This window comes from Sus scrofa, chromosome X (genome assembly GCF_000003025.6).
Source record: "Sus scrofa isolate TJ Tabasco breed Duroc chromosome X, Sscrofa11.1, whole genome shotgun sequence".
Lineage (NCBI taxonomy): Eukaryota > Metazoa > Chordata > Mammalia > Artiodactyla > Suidae > Sus > Sus scrofa.
The window spans coordinates 94194068-94212982 of NC_010461.5; the positions used below are offsets into that span (position 1 = coordinate 94194068).

Genomic DNA, 18915 nt, shown 5'->3' on the forward strand with positions numbered 1-18915 from the left:
AAATAAATCTCATATCACCATCAGGGGAAATTAATTAGTGATATGAAAAACATAACCATGTTCTCCTCTCTTACATTAGTCATTTGGCCTGAAATTCCTACTAGGAGAATCTACACAAGTACCATCAAGAGAAATGTACATTTTAAAATGACTTAAGTGGAGTTCCCGTTGTGGCGCAGTGGTTAACGAATCCGACCAGGAACCATGAGGTTGCGGGTTCGGTCCCTGCCCTTGCTCAGTGGGTTAACGATCCGGCATTGCCGTGAGCTGTGGTGTAGGTTGCAGACGCGGCTCGGATCCACCGTTGCTGTGTCTCTGGCGTAGGCTGGTGACTACAGCTCCGATTCGACCCCTAGCCCGGGAACCTCCATATGCCGTGGGAGCGGCCCAAAGAAATAGCAAAAAAAGACAAAAAAAAATAATAATAATAAAATAAAATTACTTGAGATTTCGTTTCTAGCATAGGATAGCAACAACTCATAGGAATTAATTACCATAAATCATTTTCTAGCCTAGAATAGAAAACCTAGAATAGAAATGGAGAGAGGGTCAGGTAGAAGGAAAGTTGAAAGCACAAATATTAACTGTGTTTTCAGATTAATTGCATAGAGTAAAAGTCTAAAACACAGGCTTTGAAAATCACTGGACCCGAGTACAGACCCCGCCTCTGCAATTTACTGGGTGTGTTGCCTTAAGAAAGTTACTTAACTTCTCTGAACCTCAGTCTCTCCATATACATAATAGCTATAAATCGATACTGACCTCCTGAGGACATTGTATGAGATTATATATATATATATGTGTGTGTATATATATATATATATGTGTGTATATATATATATATATGTGTGTGTGTGTGTATATATATATATATATATATGTGTGTGTATATATATATATATTGCCATAAGCTAAGTGCCTGACTCATATTTAGTACTCAGTGAAAGTTAGTACTCTGGGGACAGGAGGAAGAAATGCTGAAGTTTAACTAAGAGGGTAGAAATGATGTTGATAATAATAATGATTGTTAAAGGAAAAGCAGTTGTTTTATATAAATAATTTATTAGGTACAACAATACAGTATATACCTGATCTTTTTTTTTTTCTTAATTTTCAGTGTGCACCTGATTGGCCTATTGGTTTGGCAATGTGATATTTCTGTGAGCCCAGTAGCAGCTATAGTAACTGACATTTTCAATACCTCCGATGGTGGACGCTTCAAATTCCCAGACGGGGTACAAAACTGGCCAGCACTTTCAATCGTCATAATAATAATCTTGACAATAGGTGGCAACATTCTCGTCATCATGGCAGTAAGCTTGGAAAAGAAACTTCACAATGCCACCAATTACTTCTTAATGTCCCTAGCCATTGCTGATATGCTAGTGGGACTACTTGTCATGCCACTGTCTCTGCTTGCAATCCTTTATGGTAAGTACAATTTTGTTAGTTTTTATTTTATTTTTTTATTAGTTTTTAAATCTCAGGTGGTGTCATAAATTTGTATCAGGTATCATAGTGAACATTCATAAATTTATTCTACTGTAGCATTTGAAAAATGAAGGAAAAAGAAAATTGTGTGACAGAGGTAATTGAATGTGCGCATCATATTTATTATGTAAATCAGTAGCAGAGTCTTCCAAAAGCAAAACAAAGGCTTTATAATATATTAAAGTTAGATGTAGATACTCTATTGCTCAGTGTCATTTCTAAACAAAAGTTGCCCTCCAATGTACAGACTGTGACTGTAAGAGAAACACATTCCTACCCCTACATTCTGGGCTGTACACATACCTAGTACCATCTTTTATATAAAGAAGATAAAACAAGCTCATTATCTTTACTAAACATATTTTAAGTAATTTTCTTCAATGTTAGCAAACTAAGTGCTTGGCACATAATAAGCACTTAACAGCTATTCTTCTTATTCCTATTCATGTTTTTACAAGGAGACAGGGATAACAAACTGATTATTAATTATATTAAGTACAAATTCATATTATCACAGTAAAAATTCAAGCATTGAAGGTTTTGATATATGATTTTAGAGAGGGTTTTTTTTTAATTTTCTGCCATCTCTCTGTCCTATTTATTTTAACCTAACTTGTTTCTAGTTAATATTTATAAAGAACAGTCAAAACCACTGAAACTAAACTACAAAGTATCTTTGTTGGGAAGTTGGAGAACTCAGTTTGAATGCTCATTTTATAAGGGAGTGAAAAAAACCCCCTGTTCCCTGGAGTGTGTAATGGGATTAGATTGGAAGGATTAATACTGAAAGTGTATCAAGTTCTCAAATCCTAAAAGAAGATCATTGAACCTAGGAATAATCTCTTGTGGAGCTTAAAAATTAATTATCCTATTCTAAATACACAGTGGTAATAGATCATCTCAACAGGCATTTTATAAATAGTATTCTCAGGAAATATGCTTTTCTTACTATTGAGTTTCAGTGATGCATTAATCTCAAAATGTAAGTATTTGACCTTCTCTGTGAGTATTTTATTCTAGCCCCAAATTATATATGAAAAGGTCACTGCAATGAATATGCCTTAGAAGGTATACTTTGTCTTGTGGTGTCTATTTCATTTTGCCAGTTTCTCTCTTAAAAATATATGGGTGGTCAAAAAAATGGCATCAGTCTAAATCCAAATCTCTTAACACATCCATCGTCCCCGTGACAAGCAGTAAAGAACAACAAAAACGAATAAAACTATACAATACCACTACCAAATTTGGATGACATCCAAATCAAATTCCAAATTATCTGTAAGCAGAAAAATAAATAGATGATCACAATGAGCTATCTATTAGGCTCCCACCACATGCTGTTGTGTAGAGGAAGGGCAGTCTAGGAAATACTACAATGAAAGAGAGAGGAGGAAAGCTAGTAGGAAGCCTAAGACTGATCTAAAATCATCATAAGAAAGCCTATCCCAGTGTGAAAATTCTAAAAAAAACTTCTCTGGAAGCTTAGCCTTTAGGCAAGTGCCTAGAAGTGTGTGTAGGACTCAAGAAAGCAACGTTGGAGAAGGAACTCTTTGGAGGTAAAAAAAAAAGATTAAAGGGAGAGGTAACTTTTGAACAAAAAAATGCACAGTGAAGGGGAAAAGAGACAAGAAGGGAAATTTTATCATCTTACAAGACAAAAAAAATGTCAACATGTAAGAATCCATCAAACTTCCCTCCCACTGCCCTCCCCTGTACCCCAAAATCCTCCAATAAAAAAACATACTTGGTTATGTGAAGATAAGAGGATGTTCTTGAGCTTGGAATCTTGGAAACCACCCACAAACTGCTCGCGATGGTCATATAAATTAAAAAATGCAACCAATCCTCATCCATATAAAGCAGAACATGAAAATCAAAAAAAAGGCATTTGATTAAAATTCCCACAAATAAAGAATGATTGAAAAATAAAGCTATAACAAAATACTCCAAGAGAAATTTTCTAAAACATTTAAAGATATATTTTTTTAAAAAAATATCTTATAGTAGAAGTCTAAAAGCTAAAAAAAGAAATGGACCAAAAAATTGGTCAACATAAAGCAAAAGTTAATTGAACATAGAACAGTAAAATAGAAGAAAAAATAAAATCATATTGGAAATGGAAATTAAAAGTACCTAAAGAAGAAAAATGAAAACTTAATAAGAAGCACTGAAGAAAAACAGGAAAAACAACAAAAAGAATGAAAACGAGATGAAGAAAGAAGTAAAAGAGTTCAGAAAGTGATATCAAAGACCAGAAAAAAAAAAAAAAACTACAATGTATGTATAAAGAGAATCCTTGAAAAGGAAAAAAAAATGGAACAGAATTAATATTTAAAACTATAATCCAGGAAAGTTTTCCAAAAATAAAAGAGTTTAAATGTACAATGATACAGCTCACCAAGAATTTGTCCTGGAACAGTCAACTCTGAGATTGATCTGAGACATTGGACTTTAAATACATAGAAAAATCTTCTGGGATGCCAGGCAAAAATAAGAAATAATTTACAAAGTCATGATAATTATACTTGCCTCATAATTTTAAAAAATATTAAGCCAAAGCAACAGTGTAACAATATGTTTTTTAAGTCAACCACTTATAGGACATTCTTTTGAAAACAAAGCTATATAGACATGAAACAAAACATTAGTTTCCAGGTCTGAAGGTGGAATGCTGACTCCAAAGGGGCATTCACTTTGGTAGCATGGAAGTGTTCTATATCTTGATTGCAATAGTGGTTATATATATATATTTCTCAAAACTTGAAAAACTATGTATTCTAGTATGCAGTTTTTAAGCATTAATTTTATACCTTAAAATCTAAAAATGGAAAAATTGTCAAACAAAGTTGGGAACAAAGATCTTGTATCCAGACAAGCTGGCCATCTAGGCTATAAAAAGTTTAAAATTTTTAAAACTCAGAGTGTTCAGAACCCGTAAGTCCTTCTTAAGAAATTGAATGGTGGATGAGATTCATCTAACCAAGGGATGGTTGGGAAATTTTCCTCAAAAAGGTGGATGATGAACATTTAATATACTTAATTTTAGAGTTAAGATAAAAATAGGAGTTCCCGTCGTGGCGCAGTGGTTAACGAATCCGACTAGGAACCATGAGGTTGCGGGTTCGATCCCTGCCCTTGCTCAGTGGGTTAACGATCCGGCGTTGCCGTGAGCTGTGGTGTAGGTTGCAGACGCGGCTCGGATCCTGCGTTGCTGTGGCTCTGGCGTAGGCCGGTGGCTACAGCTCCGATTCAACCCCTAGCCTGGGAACCTCCATATGCCGCGGGAGCGGCCTAAGAAATAGCAACAATAACAACAACAACAACAACAAAAAAAGACACAAGACAAAAGACAAAAAAAAAAAAAAAAAAAAAAAAAAAGATAAAAATAAAGATGGTATAAGGGCATAATAATAGTCACATGTTATATGACATATTATTTGTTATATACTCTAACAAATTAGAAGCAATGAAACTAAAAATTGGGAAGAAAAGAGAAAGGAAAAGAGGGGGAAGAAAGTAGAATAATTTCAGTGATTTTTTTTTTTTTATAATCAAGAGATGGGGGAGGAGTTCCCGTCTTGGCGCAGTGGTTAACGAATCCGACTAGGAGCCATGAGGTTGCGGGTTCCATCCCTGCCCTTGCTCAGTGGGTTAACAATCTGGCGTTGCCATGAGCTGTGGTGTAGGTTGCAGACGCAGCTCGGATCCCGTGTTGCTGTGGCTCTGGCGTAGGCCGGTGGCTATAGCTCCGATTAGACCCCTAGCCTGGGAACCTCCCTATGCAGCGGGAGCGGCCCAAGAAATAGCAAAAAAAAAGACAAAAAAAAAAAAAGAGTATCTGATCTTGAAACTGCAACAAATTTTAAACAACTTAATCAAAAGGACAAATACATACTAAAATTACAGATTTATTTAGAAATATGATAGTATAAACACTGTATATCAAAATCTATAGAATATACTTAAAGCAGTGATCAAAGGAAAATTCATAGCCCTAATCACATTTATAAGTAAAAACGAAAGTATACAAGCGTATTAAATTCCTAGAAAGCAACCTTGAAAAAGAACTGCAAAGTAACCCAAAAGAAAGCACAAAGAAAAAAAACTAAAGATAAAAGCAGAAATTAATTAGAGAATAGTAAAGCAATATACTTAATTAATAAATCAAAATCCTGGGGTTTTTTTTAAAAAAAAAAAAACAAACCTTTTTTTATGGCCACATTTGTGACATATAGATATTCCTGGGACAGGAATTGAATCCAAGCCACAGCTGCAACCTACACTGCAGCTATGGTAATGCCAGCTCCTTTAACCCACTGCACTGGGCCAGGAGTCGAACCTATGCTTCCACAGCAACCCAAGTCACTGCAGTCAGATTCTTAACTCACTGCATTACAGCAGGAACTCCCTAAAAAAGCAACTTTTAAACAAAATCAAAACGCTAGCTAACTTAAATAAGGAAAAAGGAAGAAATATAAATATTCAAAATAACACATGACAAGGAAAATAACAATTGAAGAAAAATAAATTTTTAAATCATTACATTATTTTATAGATTTATATTCAAATCAATTGAAGACATAAAAAAGCGGGTACCTTCCCAGGGAAAATCAGGTTAACAAAATTGACTTCATTAGATATAGAAGGAAACAGAACAATTTCAGTGGAAGAAATAAAGTTATCAAGGATCTACCATACAATACACACCAGATCCATATAGTTTCACTAGGGAATTTTAGAAAACCTTCAAAGACCAGCTAATCATAATGTTCCATCAACTGTTTCAGATCATTGAAAATAAAAATAAAAAAACCTTCCTCATTTTTATATGAAGCAAGCATAGTTTTATCATAAAAACCAAATAAAGACAGTACAGAGAGGTAATACTGTAGACCAACAAAACTTATGACTATTAATAAAAAAATACTTTATAAAGAATTGGTAAGCAGAATCCAATGAAACATTAAAAAATATAAGATGAACAACAGGAATTAATTCCAGTAACACTATATTGGCTCAATATTATGGAATCCCTTAATAAAATATGTTAATATATAATGTCAACATTATTATTAATATTTATTATAGTTAAAGCTAAAAGTAATATTACCAATACTGATATATTATAATATTAGCACAGTATTATATTTGTGGAATTAAAATTAAAATATGATTTTTTTTTTTTGTCTTTTTTGCCATTTCTTGGGCCGCTCTCGTGGCATATGGAGGTTCCCAGGCCAGGGGTGGAATCGGAGCTGTAGCCACAGGCCTACGCCAGAGCCACAGCAACACGGGATCCGAGCTACATCTGTGACCTGTACCATAGCTCACGGCAACAGCGGATCCTTAACCCACTGAGAAAGGCCAGGGATCGAACCTGCAACCTCATGGTTCCTAGTCGGATTCGTTAACTACTGAGCCACGTTGGGAACTCCTAAAATATGATTTTAAAGTAAGTGATTTAGCTCTAAAGATGTTGAGTGACAAAGCCTTTATCCTAAATATTCTAAAAAAGTTATATTTAATGGAAAAATATGTGATAAATAGAATCTTTCTGATTTCTTTGAATTGGTCAACAAATAGTAGAAGATAATTATCTCATATGTATAATACATCTCCTAAACTTGTATACCTAGAGCTCACTTCAAAATGAAACAAATTTATTATTTGTATAAAAATGGTACCACATTCCTAAATAAAAGATATGTTAAGATCTAAGACATCTAAGTGTTCACCAAAACCAGAGGTCACGACCTGGCAACTTTTTGACTTCTGACTACAGGTGAGTTTTATTTAGGCCTAGCGAATGATTTTTAAATTTTGTAAGTTGAATATCTCTTATTCATTGTGTGTGAGTTCCACCTTTGCTATGTTTCTACCACTCCGCATTTTCTTACATCTAGCAGCCTTACTCACTGATTATTACCTGCCTGGTCCCTAAAAGCATTTAAGTTTGTGACAGCTCACAGCTTGATATTGATAGCTTAAATTCACTGGCTTGTTATCCCCATATGCTAACAAAGTTACTCCAACCCCCCAAAAAGATACACACCTTCCCTACAAATACTTCTAGAAATATCCAGGAGTTGTCTCACATGCGATTATGAGTAAATCAATTTGCATCACGCATTGCTGCAACTGTTCTGGGCTTTCATCCAACATGTATGTATCCACCATCACCTCCCACCATTCACTGTATCTGCTGATCATCCATCATCTCTCACTGGTCATCCATCCTCTTCCATTGGGCATCCATCATCTGCCACTGGGTATCCATCATCATTAGCTGGGCATCTGCTGAGTACCGCCATGTCTGTTGGGAATCCACAATCTCCCAACAGGCATCGTGGTCTCTGCTGATGCTCTGCATTTCACCACCAATGCCTTCCATGAGAATGCTGCTCTACCTGTCTTGGGTGCTGTCACCTGATATAGCCAAACCTACAGACTGAATTTGCTTCAGTCTTTATTGTATTTACTGTTCCTTGCAAAAAATCAAAATATGTGGCACGCTATGTTACCTAAACTTTGAAAAAGCAACGCTCGTCTTTGCCCTCTTCACAAAAATCCCTCTGTAAAACAACTCTCTATTCTTTCTTCATTTTTACTTACTGCAGTCTACTCAGGGCTTCCATTCTATAGGGCTGATCTAATGCCTATATTTGCTGATGCCTTTATTTCTGTCCTCAGGCATCCACATAAAAACTCCCTCCTGAAAGGCTAAGCTGTGACCTTGTCACTGTTGTAAACTAGCATTTATCCTTGTATTTGTTTTTTGTTTGTTTGGTGTTTTTTTGTTTGTTTGTTTGTTTGTTTTGTCGTTTTGCAATTTTCTTGGGCCGCTCTCGCGGCATATGGAGTTCCGGGGCTAGCGGTCCAATCGGAGCTATAGCCACTGGCCTAAACCAGAGCCACAGCAACGCAGGATCCGAGCCGCGTCTGCAACCTACACCACAGCTCATAGCAACGCCGGATCATCAACCCACTGAGCAAGGGCAGGGACCGAACCCGCAACCTCATGGCTCCTAGTCGGATTCGTTAACCACTGCGCCACGACGGGAACTCCTTTGGTGTTTTTTTAATGAATAAAATGAAGCCCTCTTTCCCTCTTGAAAATCAGTTCATGAGGTTAGATACTTAGTATAGTCCAGCCCCACACATCTGCATATGTGAATCTTTACTTTTTTAGTTCAAATGTCTACTCCCAATATTCCCCTTCCCAATACATATAGTCATTTCACCTAGGACCTTTATCATAGGGGAGAAATTTCTTTACCAAGTAAATTTCAATTCCAAGTATAAAAGGGAAGAATAGGACTCATAATTTACAGAAAATTATGGTGACATATATTAAAGGACACAGTCCAGAGGTCCTGGTGGTTGTTTGTATGTCTAGAGTCTGCTATCTCTGGTCATTCTTTGTACCTTCTCTTTCCTCTTTCCTCCTTAGAGATACACAACTTCTGCAGATTAATTACTTCTTTAAATCTTCAGTAAATACATAATGTAATTTTAGTTACATTCCAATTCTACTTACAAAGGTCATTTCCTACAGGCAGATAGGCAGCACTAAGCTAACTAATAACTAACACCCAAGTACTTGCTCAGTGTCAGGCCCTGTTGCAGGTGATATAAATTTGCTATCCCCAAAGCATCAAGAGTTTAAGTACTACCAGGGATCTATTGACAACTTGGGGAAAACACATCCACATTTTTCTACATTAAGAGGAAACCCTCTTCTATCTTCTCAAGTTGGGTTTGGATTTCCTGGCCCGGTGTCCATTTCTGATGTTCCGAAGATTCACTTTACTTTATCTTTTACTTTTATTTGGCTAATCCAAAACACTGTTCCTGGCACAGGCATTTTTTGAGTTTGGAAAATCTCATTTCTTCATGGAAACTTTCAGTGGTTTTATATCACCTTCTGCTGTGCCAACTCCTAGAAAGCTAAATTCTCAGCCCTTATTTCCAAAGACCCTTTCTCCTAAATCTGCATGTATAATCCAAGAGCCTTTTAACTGGGCTCATTGATGATGTTAAAGAAGATGATGATAACGATAATTATAATAGTTAACTGTAATTGAGTGTATGGGAGGGAAAACTTTTTCCTCTACTCTCTTAGTTCAGTATCTGGGGTCCTAAAAATTAAATTGGCAGAGGATAGTTTAATAGTAGAAAGGGTTTATTTACTTACACATAACTGAGTTCTTCATAGAAAAGAAGTGAAAACCCAAAGAAGCAGTTAGACCCAAGAGTATATATATAATTTTAACAAAGGGCAATATATTGTGGAGAATGGACAATACAAAGGAAAAGCAATCTGGGTTTCTAGGGATGGGAAGGTAAATATACATGGGAAACTAATGGAAGTTAAGGGTTACACTAATAAGGATTGTTATGAAGACTCAATCTTGTTTAGTCTTGGGGATGATAAATGTGTGTCTCCAGTGATTAAGGGTCATTCTCATAGTTCCCACCGTGGCTCAGCAGGTTAAGAACACAACTAGCATCTATGAGGATGTAGGTTTAATCCCTGGCCTCACTTAGTGGGTTAAGGATCCAGCTTTACCATAAGCTGTGGCATAGGTCACAGATGTGACTTGGATTCCATGTCGCTGTGGCTGTGGTGTAGGCCAGCAGCTGCACCACCAATTAGACCCTCAGCCTGGGAACTTTCATATGCCATAAGTGTGCCCCTAAAAAACCTTTTTTCAAAAAGTCATTCTCCTCTTCCTGGTAGGGTTAGAGATCGGGGCACCCTCACAAAGGGAAACTTATACCCTGACTTTAGGCAGAAAAGGGGAGGGTAGAGAGTTTTTCCTGTATCTGCTATTTCTCATTTACCTTCAACTCAAAATAATCCTTATACCAAAGTGGGATACTTTGGGGAATGTTGTACTCTAATCCCTGACAGCACTTATTCTGTATTTATTACCTCATTTAATCTCCATACCAATCTGTAGGTAGAACTTTACATTTTCCCCACTTTACATATGAGGAAAACTGAAGCACACAGTTTACCTGATATTAGAGCCATGAGAGGCTAATATCCATGCTTACTTAGATCAATGACATTAAGGGCCCCATTCTCCCTGCTAGTCAGACTGATGTTTTTGCCACTCATTCATGGAAATGTAGAAAAAACCTATATCTTCTTGAAAACTAAACCAAACACTGATTCTTGCTTCCTGTCTTGATATACCTTTAGAGACACAGAGTAGCATAACTAAGAAAATAATCTCTTTTACATACAGGAGTAATTTCTCCAAGTCCCACGATGATAATAATAGTTAGCAGTTCTTTTATATATACAATGCTATACATCATCCTAGCTGATAGACACTCTTTTAGAACCATAGCTTTGCTCAAAGTAATTTCTTTTACATTTTAGACTCTATTGACATCAACTTCATACACAGTTTGAAGGCCCCGGCTTCAATGCCTTTGTTGCTATGTGATTGATTAGAAAATAGAATTACGGAGTTCCCATTGTGGCTCAGTGGTTAATGAATCTGACTAGTATCCATGAGGATGCGAGCTTGATCCCTGGCCTCGATCAATGAGTTAAGGATCCGGCATTGCCATGAGCTGTGGTGTAGGTCACAGACGCGGCTCGGATCCAGCATTGCTGTGGCTGTGGCATAGGCCATCAGCTGTAGCTCCAATTTGACCCCTAGCTTGGGAACTTCCATATACGATGGGTGCGGCCCTAAAAGGACAAAAGACAGACAGACAGACAGAAAGAAAGAAAAAGAATTAAAAGGGAGTAGTGGAGGGGCATAATATATCTTCAAATAGTTGAAGGAGCTTCATGCTCATATGCCTCCAAAAGGTGAAAGCAAGATAAATGGTAAAAGATACAGAAAGGAGCAGATTAGGGTTCATCGATATCTTCTTTATCAGTGAAAATCTCTATCTCTCCAAGAGAGGAATCACTTCGTTACTGGAGTTTATATGAAGAATTTCTGCTTTGAGTAGGCAGTTGCACTAGATATTTTCTGTGTTTTCTTCTATGCTTTCAGATTGTATAATTATGTTTCCTACTGATGTCAATTTGAACAAATTATTTGGAATCTGAAATTATCATTATGGAAGTAGAAGGAGAGTATCTTTGTGAATGATAGGAAGATGAAAAGAATTATTATTTCATACAACAGGGTTACATTTCACCTGTGCTTTTATGTGCCTATGGTCTTTATAATCAATTTGATTAGTCCCTGTAAGAGACCCTGGATGAAAAACCTACTCATATTATTTAACAACTCAGAAGAAAATATCTTATTGCCATCTAAGTGAACATAAAAGAAAATTTGCTTAGAATTAATGGACAGTGTATCCAAAACTCTCACTCTTAAACATTATGAGATGAATAAGAATAGCCTACTTAGCCTTTACCTAAAACAGCAGTAATTCAATCTTGAAAGCTGTCTTTCATATGCTAAATAGAATCTCTTACAACAATGAATCTGAATTGTTCTTAGTTATATGTATGTATTCCTAACACAGTGCTTGAATTGTGTAGTATCTGGGTTCTTGGACTAATTGTTAAAAGTTGATTTCTTTCTTTTCCTCCTTAGTCAAATTTTTATATTCTCTAATTGTTGAAATTTGTTTCGTGTTCGAAATAAAATATACCAGAAATCTAAAATCTTTGCACTCTAATTTGTCTGCATTCAAAATATAGCAAAGGCAAGCTGCTCACTCATTATTTATATAACACTAAGTTCCAAAAATACACTTCATAAATTGTTTTTCCATAACTTGATGCCATTGTTTCTTTTAAAATAACAATACCACCAAGACAGTCAAGGTTAAATGAGATTTTTTTTTTTCAGTGTGGAACTTCTCATTTAAAAATATTTAATAAAATAGGTAGTGGAAGCAGAATTTTAATTATCAGCCTATTTATCTCTACTTTTGCTCTTTAATTACATGGTAAGAAGCATTTGAGGGTGTTTAGTGTGTACAGTTTCAAATGAGCCTAAATCACTATAGATTTTTTATCGTTGTTTTGTAATTATAAGATCACAGCTACTGCGGATTTTAACTCTCTTCAAAATGAAGGAGGAAAGGAAGTATTTAGAATTAGCAGATACACATGAGTTAACTAGGCCAGGACAATCTTCTCTAGACCAAAAGTATTCTTTATTCTAGATCAAGATCATTTTTGGAGCCCAAAAGAATTCACTAGCTAATAAAAAAGATAGTTTCTCCTCAAAATTATGTAACAGAAAGCTTGAAGGGGAACTAAAGGAGAGACATTTGATATTTATTAAGCACTTATTCATTTTTCTATATTACTTTAACCCCATCCCATACACTCTCAGCTTAAAATCTCCATACTTTTTTGTTTTGAAAGAGTGAAGTCTTTAATTTTCAGTTTCTCAAAAACCTAGGATTACCATCTCTGTATATACATGTTTTTCACCAGTGGGTGGCATATAAACCATTGTAATCAGTCTCTGTGTTCTCTAAAAGAGAAATTGGAGTAAAAAATAAAGATAACAATTATTTCCAAAAGTTTGAATTATATTTTGCATAGTTACCAATAAAAAGGAAACATTATATGTTCAATAGAAACATTATATAGAAGTTGAACATTGGAGTTCCCCTTGTGCAGCGGAAACGAATCCAATTAAGAACCATGAGGTTTCAGGTTCGGTCCCTGGCCTCACTCAGTGGGTTAAGGATCCTGTGTTGCTGTGAGCTGTGGTGTAGGTCGCAGACGCAGCTCGGATCCCACATTGCTGTGGCTGTGGTGTAGGCCAGCAGCTGCAGCTCCGATTCAACCCCTAGCCTGAAAACCTCCATAAGCCATGGGTGCAGCCCTAGAAAAAGGCAAAAAGACAAAATAAATAAATAAATAAAATCTTAAAACAGTCTTTTGTTACATGTATTATTATATATACTTAAAGCTATACTACAAATAATAATGGGAAAAATGCAAAAATGATGCACTTGTGGTGATTTGAAAACATGCTAATAAGTACAAATTATGCAAGAGGTTCAATAATTTTTCCCTTAAAAAAGAACCTAACCCCTTTATATATACCTCATTAGGAATGACACATTTGGAAAAATATCAAGGTCATTATTTTTCCACACAATTCTTACCACTATGACAATATTTTTCTGGATTTTGAAAGAGCAGCTACTGCTACCTGCAACTTACCCTTGTCAACTAAATGAAGAGGTAGAGATATTTTCTATTGTACCATTTAAATTCCTTTGTTGAATATTATTTACTGTTTTTTAAATTTTCTTAGAGGCTGCTCCAGGTCTTACAATATGCATCTTTTTATTTTCATTCCTTTTAGAAAAATGAGATATAATTCATATGCCATAAAATTCATCCTTTTAAAGTATACAATTCAATGGTTTTTGGTGTATTCACAAAATATCATTCATCATTATCTAATTCCAGAATATTTAGTCACTTCAAAAAGGTGCCCTGTACAAATTAGCAGTCACTTCCTGTAATATGCATTTTAATTTAAAGCAAACTTGTTAAGATTAATATTAAATTTCAATAGTATATAGAAACTTTGCTCCAGTATACTTCCATTCCCCCCCCACTTTTGTGCTATTATTGTCACGCATATTGTATCTTATACATTATAACACATCAAAATAGTTTTGTAATTAGTGTTTTATGTAATTTTCTTTTACTTAATCTTTCATGTCTCACCTTTAGGAGAAAAATGTTTTGATTTATTTTTTAAAGTGTTTTAATACATGAATTCAAGTTACCATCTAATCTTTCAATTTTAGCTGGAAGATTCACTTTAGTAGATAATACAGGTCAAGTATGCTGATGACAAATTCTCTCAGTTTTTATTTATCTTTTTTTTTGTCTTTATTTCTCCTTCATATTTGAAGAATACTGTTACTGGCTATAGAATTCTTTGTTGACCGTCTTTTTGTCAGCACTTTGAATACATTGTCCCAATGCCTTCTGGTTTTGTTGGTTTCCATTGAGAAGTCAGCTATTAGTCTTTTTTGGTTCATCTTGTACATATTGAATCATTTATTTCTTTCTACATTTAGAATTTCTTCCTTGTCTTTTTTAACTTTATGAAGTAACTAGATATCTTTCACTAAGTTTATCCTAATTGGTGTTCCTCTTAAATGTGTAAGTTGGTGTTTTCCATCAAAGCTGGGAATTTTTCAGCCATTATTTTTTCAAAACTTTTTCTTCCTCTCTTCTCCTTCTGGGACTCCCATTTATGCGTGCATTTGATGGTGCCCCACAGGCTCTGTTCATTTTCTTCATTTTTCTTCATTCTTTTTTCTTTCTGTTCTTCAGACTGTATAATCTCTTTTGACCTACCTTCAAGTTTACTAATTCTTTCTTCTGCTTGATAAAACCCACTGTTAAATCCATCTAATGAATTTAAAATTTCAGTTATTAAACACTTTTCAACTCTAGTATTTCTATTTGGTTTTGCTTTGTTTTAAATATTAGATTAGTTTGTATCCCTTTATTGATTTTCTCTATTTTATGAGACATTATCATGATAGTTTCTTCTAACTCTTTAAATATAGTCTCCTTTACTTCTTTAAATATTTTTTATAACTGATTTAAACACTTTATTCAATAAGTCCAACATCTGAAACTCTTCCTGGATACTAGAAAGAAATTATTTTTATTCCTATGCATGGGCTATATCTTCCTGTTTCTTTATTCTTTTACATTTTCTTGTTGAAAACTGGACATTTTAAATAATGTATTGTATCAACTTTGGAAGTAGACCACTTGCCTTCCAGTGGTCTTATATTTTTACTATTTTTTTCTCATTTCTACTTACTTTAGTGACTTTCTTAGATTAATTCTGTAGGATCTATATTCCCTGCAATGTATGCCTGCCATTTTTATGGTGTTTTTTTCTTTAATTCTTTTTATTTTTAAGCCTGGCTTCTTAGGAGTCACCCCTGAATCAGCATAGTGAGTGATCAGCCAATGAAGGGTCAGAATATTTCATTAAATTCTTTAAGCCAGTTATTCTTCCACACTTTTCCAAGGGAATTTGTGTGTGTGTGTGTGTGTGTGTGTGTGTGTGTGTGTGTGTGTGTGAAATCATACCTTCATATTTCTGAAGGTTTACAAGTCAGTTAAGACTTTTATATCCTACTTGAGAAGGGAATCAAGGAACGCAAGAGATGAATTGGTGGGATCCTCTCTGGGCTTTCTTGGATATATGCGCAGTTATGCGTGTATGCAGCCTCTGTAGGTCTAGAATGTGTTGGAGCTTTTTAAAGCCCTTTATATTGGGCATATTCCTTTTACAAAGGTACTCCTTCTAAACAGGTTCTTGTTTGTTCCAAAGGAATTCACAGCCTTAGGCAACTGTAGTGTTATGGAATCCAACTTACTGCTATTGATTCAATGATACCATAGAGATAGAACTTTTTTTGAGTAACTAAACTCAAAGTTGTAATAAATTGCCACATGCCCTGGGAATAGAGTTTTCCTAGGAAAGTACTGTAAATATTGTAAAAATATGTGCAATGCTATATGGGTGGAATGCACATGGAGTTCCGGAGCAAGTCAGGCCCCACTCCACTGACTGCTGGCTCTTCATGGCTACTGTGCTCCATTGTTGAACTGGGAGAAGAATAGGAGAAACCTCAAGGAAAAATAGAGACTCCACAGTTCTTATCAAATTTAAGTAGGCTGTTTTTGATTAAATGTCTTTTAGTTTAGTTCTGTGCCTTTGTTTAAGTTCCAGAATTCAGAACTGGTTGATTTTTATTGTTTTGCAAGTAGTTTTTATTGAGGTAAAATTAACATATAATATTGTATTAGTTTCAGGGGTACAAAATAATGATTTGATATTCCTATACATTGTGAAATGACCATCACAGTAAATCAGTGAACATCCATAACCATACATAGAGAATTTTTTTTCTTGTGATAAAGACTTCTAAGTTCTCCTTTCTTAGCAAATTTTGAATATTATACAATATTATTAATTATGGTCACCATGCTGTATGTTATGTCTCCATGACTTATTTATTTTATAGCCAGAAATTTGTACCTTTTGACACCCTTTATCCATTTTATCCACACCACAAACCCCCAATTCTGGCAACTACCAATATGTTCTATGTCTCTATGAGCCAGCTTTTGTTTGTTTTGTTTTCTTTTATAGATTCCACATATAAGCAAGACTGTATAGTATTTATCTTTGTCTGACTTATTTCAGTTGGCATAATACCTTTAATGTCCATCCATGTTGTTGCAAAAGGCAAGATTTACTTCTTTCTTATAGATGGGTATTATTCCATTGTATGAATATGTATGTGTGTGTATATGTATATATATTATACACATATGCCACATCTTTATTTATTCATCAATTGTTGGACACTTAGGTAGTTTCCATATCTTGGCTATTGTAACTAATGCTTCAGTGAACATGGGGTTGCATACATCTATTCAAATTAGTATCTTCATTTTCTTCAGATAAGTATCCAGAAGTGGATCGTATGATAGTTCTATTTTTAATTTTTTGAGGACCGTCTATACTGTTTTCCATAGTGGCTACACCAATTTACATTCCTAGAAGAAATGTGCAAGGGTTTTCTTTTCTCCACATCCTCACCAATATTTGTTATTTATATATATTTTTATAATAGCTATTCTATACAGTTATGAGGTGCTATCTTATTATGGTTTTGATTTGCATTTCTCTAATGCTTAGTAATGTTAAACATCTTTTCATATACCTATTGGCCATCTGTATATCTTCTTTGGAAAAAATATATAGTTAGATCTTCCATTTTTTTAAATCAGATAATCTAATTTTCTTTTTTGGCTACTGAGTTGTATGAGCTCTTTTTATATTTTGGATATTAACCCCTTATCAGATATATGATTTGTAAATATTTTCTCTCATTCATAAGTTTGACTTTTCATTTTGTTGATGATTTATTTTGCTGGTCAAAAGGTTTTTTTCGTTTGACCTAGTCCCACTTGTTTATTTGCAGTTTTTTTTGGGGGGGGGGCGGGGCTTTGTTTTTATAGTCAGAGCCAAAAAATTCCTGCCAAGACCAATGTAAAGGAGTTTCCACCTATGTTTCCTTCCAGAAATTTTATGGTTTCAGGTCTTACATTCAAGTCTTTAATGTAAAACCTGAAATGTAAGACCTTGAATGTATTTTGAGTTAACTTTTGTGTATGGTGTAAAGTAGCAGTCTAGTTTCATTATTTTTCATGTGGCTGTACAGTTTTTCAAACACCCTTTATTGAAGAGACTGTCCTTTCCCTCCTTCTTTACCTCCTTCACTGTAAATTAATTGACCATATATATGTGGGTTCATTTCTGGGCTTTCTGTTCTATTCCATTGATCAATATATCTGTTTTTATGCCAGCATCATAGTGTTTTGATGACTGTAGCTTTGTAACACAGTTTGAAATCAATGACTTCAGGAGTTCCCATCATGGTGCAGTGGTTAACGAATCCGACTAGGAACCATGAGGTTGTGGGTTTGATCCCTGGCCTTGCTCAGTGGGTTAACGATCTGGCATTGCCGTGAGCTGTGGTGTAGGTTGCAGATGCGGCTCGGATCCTGCGTTGCTGTGGCTCTGGTGTAGGCCAGTGGCTACAGCTCCGATTTGACCCCTAGCCTGGGAACCTCCATATGCCGTGGGAGTGGACCAAGAAAAAAAAAAAATGAAATCAATGACTTCACCTTTGTTCTTCTTTCTCAATGTCGCCTTTGGTATTTGGGGTCTTTTAGGGTTTTTTACAAATTTTAGGATTGTTCTATTTCTGTGACAAGTGTCATTGGAATTTTGATCAGGTTTTCATTAAATATGTAGATTGCTTTGAGTAGTATGGACATATTAATAATATGAATTCTTCCAATCTACAAGCATGGAATATCTTTCCATTTATTTTTGTCTTCCTCAATTTCTTTCATCAATGTCTTATAATTTTCAGTGTACAGGTCTTTCACATCCTTTGCTAAATTTGTTCCTCAGTATTTTATTCTTTTGATGTAATTATAAACAGGATTGTTTTAATTTCTCTTTCTGATAGCACATTGTCAGTGTATAGAAATACAACAGATTTTTGTATATTGCTTTCATATCCTGCAACTTTACCAAATTTAGTTATTAGTTCTAACAGGTTTTTTTTTTTTTTTTTTTTTTGGGGGGGAATCTTTAGGGTTTTCTATGTGTAATATGTCACCTGCAAATAGTGACAATTTTACTTCTTCCTTTTCAATTTGGGTGGCTTTTATTTCTTTTTCTTGCTTAATTTCTATGGCTAGGACTTTCAATATTATGTTGAATAAAAGTGGTGAGAGTGGGCATCTTTGTCTAGTTTTTGATGTTAGAAAAAGAGCTTTCAGCTTTTCACTGTTGTGTACGATGTTATTGTGGGCTTGTCATGTGGTCTTTATTATGTTCAAGT

The 18915-nt window shown here is 34.9% G+C and overlaps 1 protein-coding gene across 2 annotated transcripts in view; it reads left to right on the forward strand.

Annotated features, from left to right (window-relative positions):
* Positions 1–18915, forward strand: part of HTR2C (5-hydroxytryptamine (serotonin) receptor 2C, G protein-coupled) — a 259938-nt gene that overhangs the window by 140653 nt on the left and 100370 nt on the right. For both annotated transcript variants that reach the window (XM_021079477.1, NM_001286590.1), the window contains 1 exon segment: positions 1118–1431. In XM_021079477.1, coding sequence (XP_020935136.1) covers positions 1118–1431 — 314 coding nt within the window.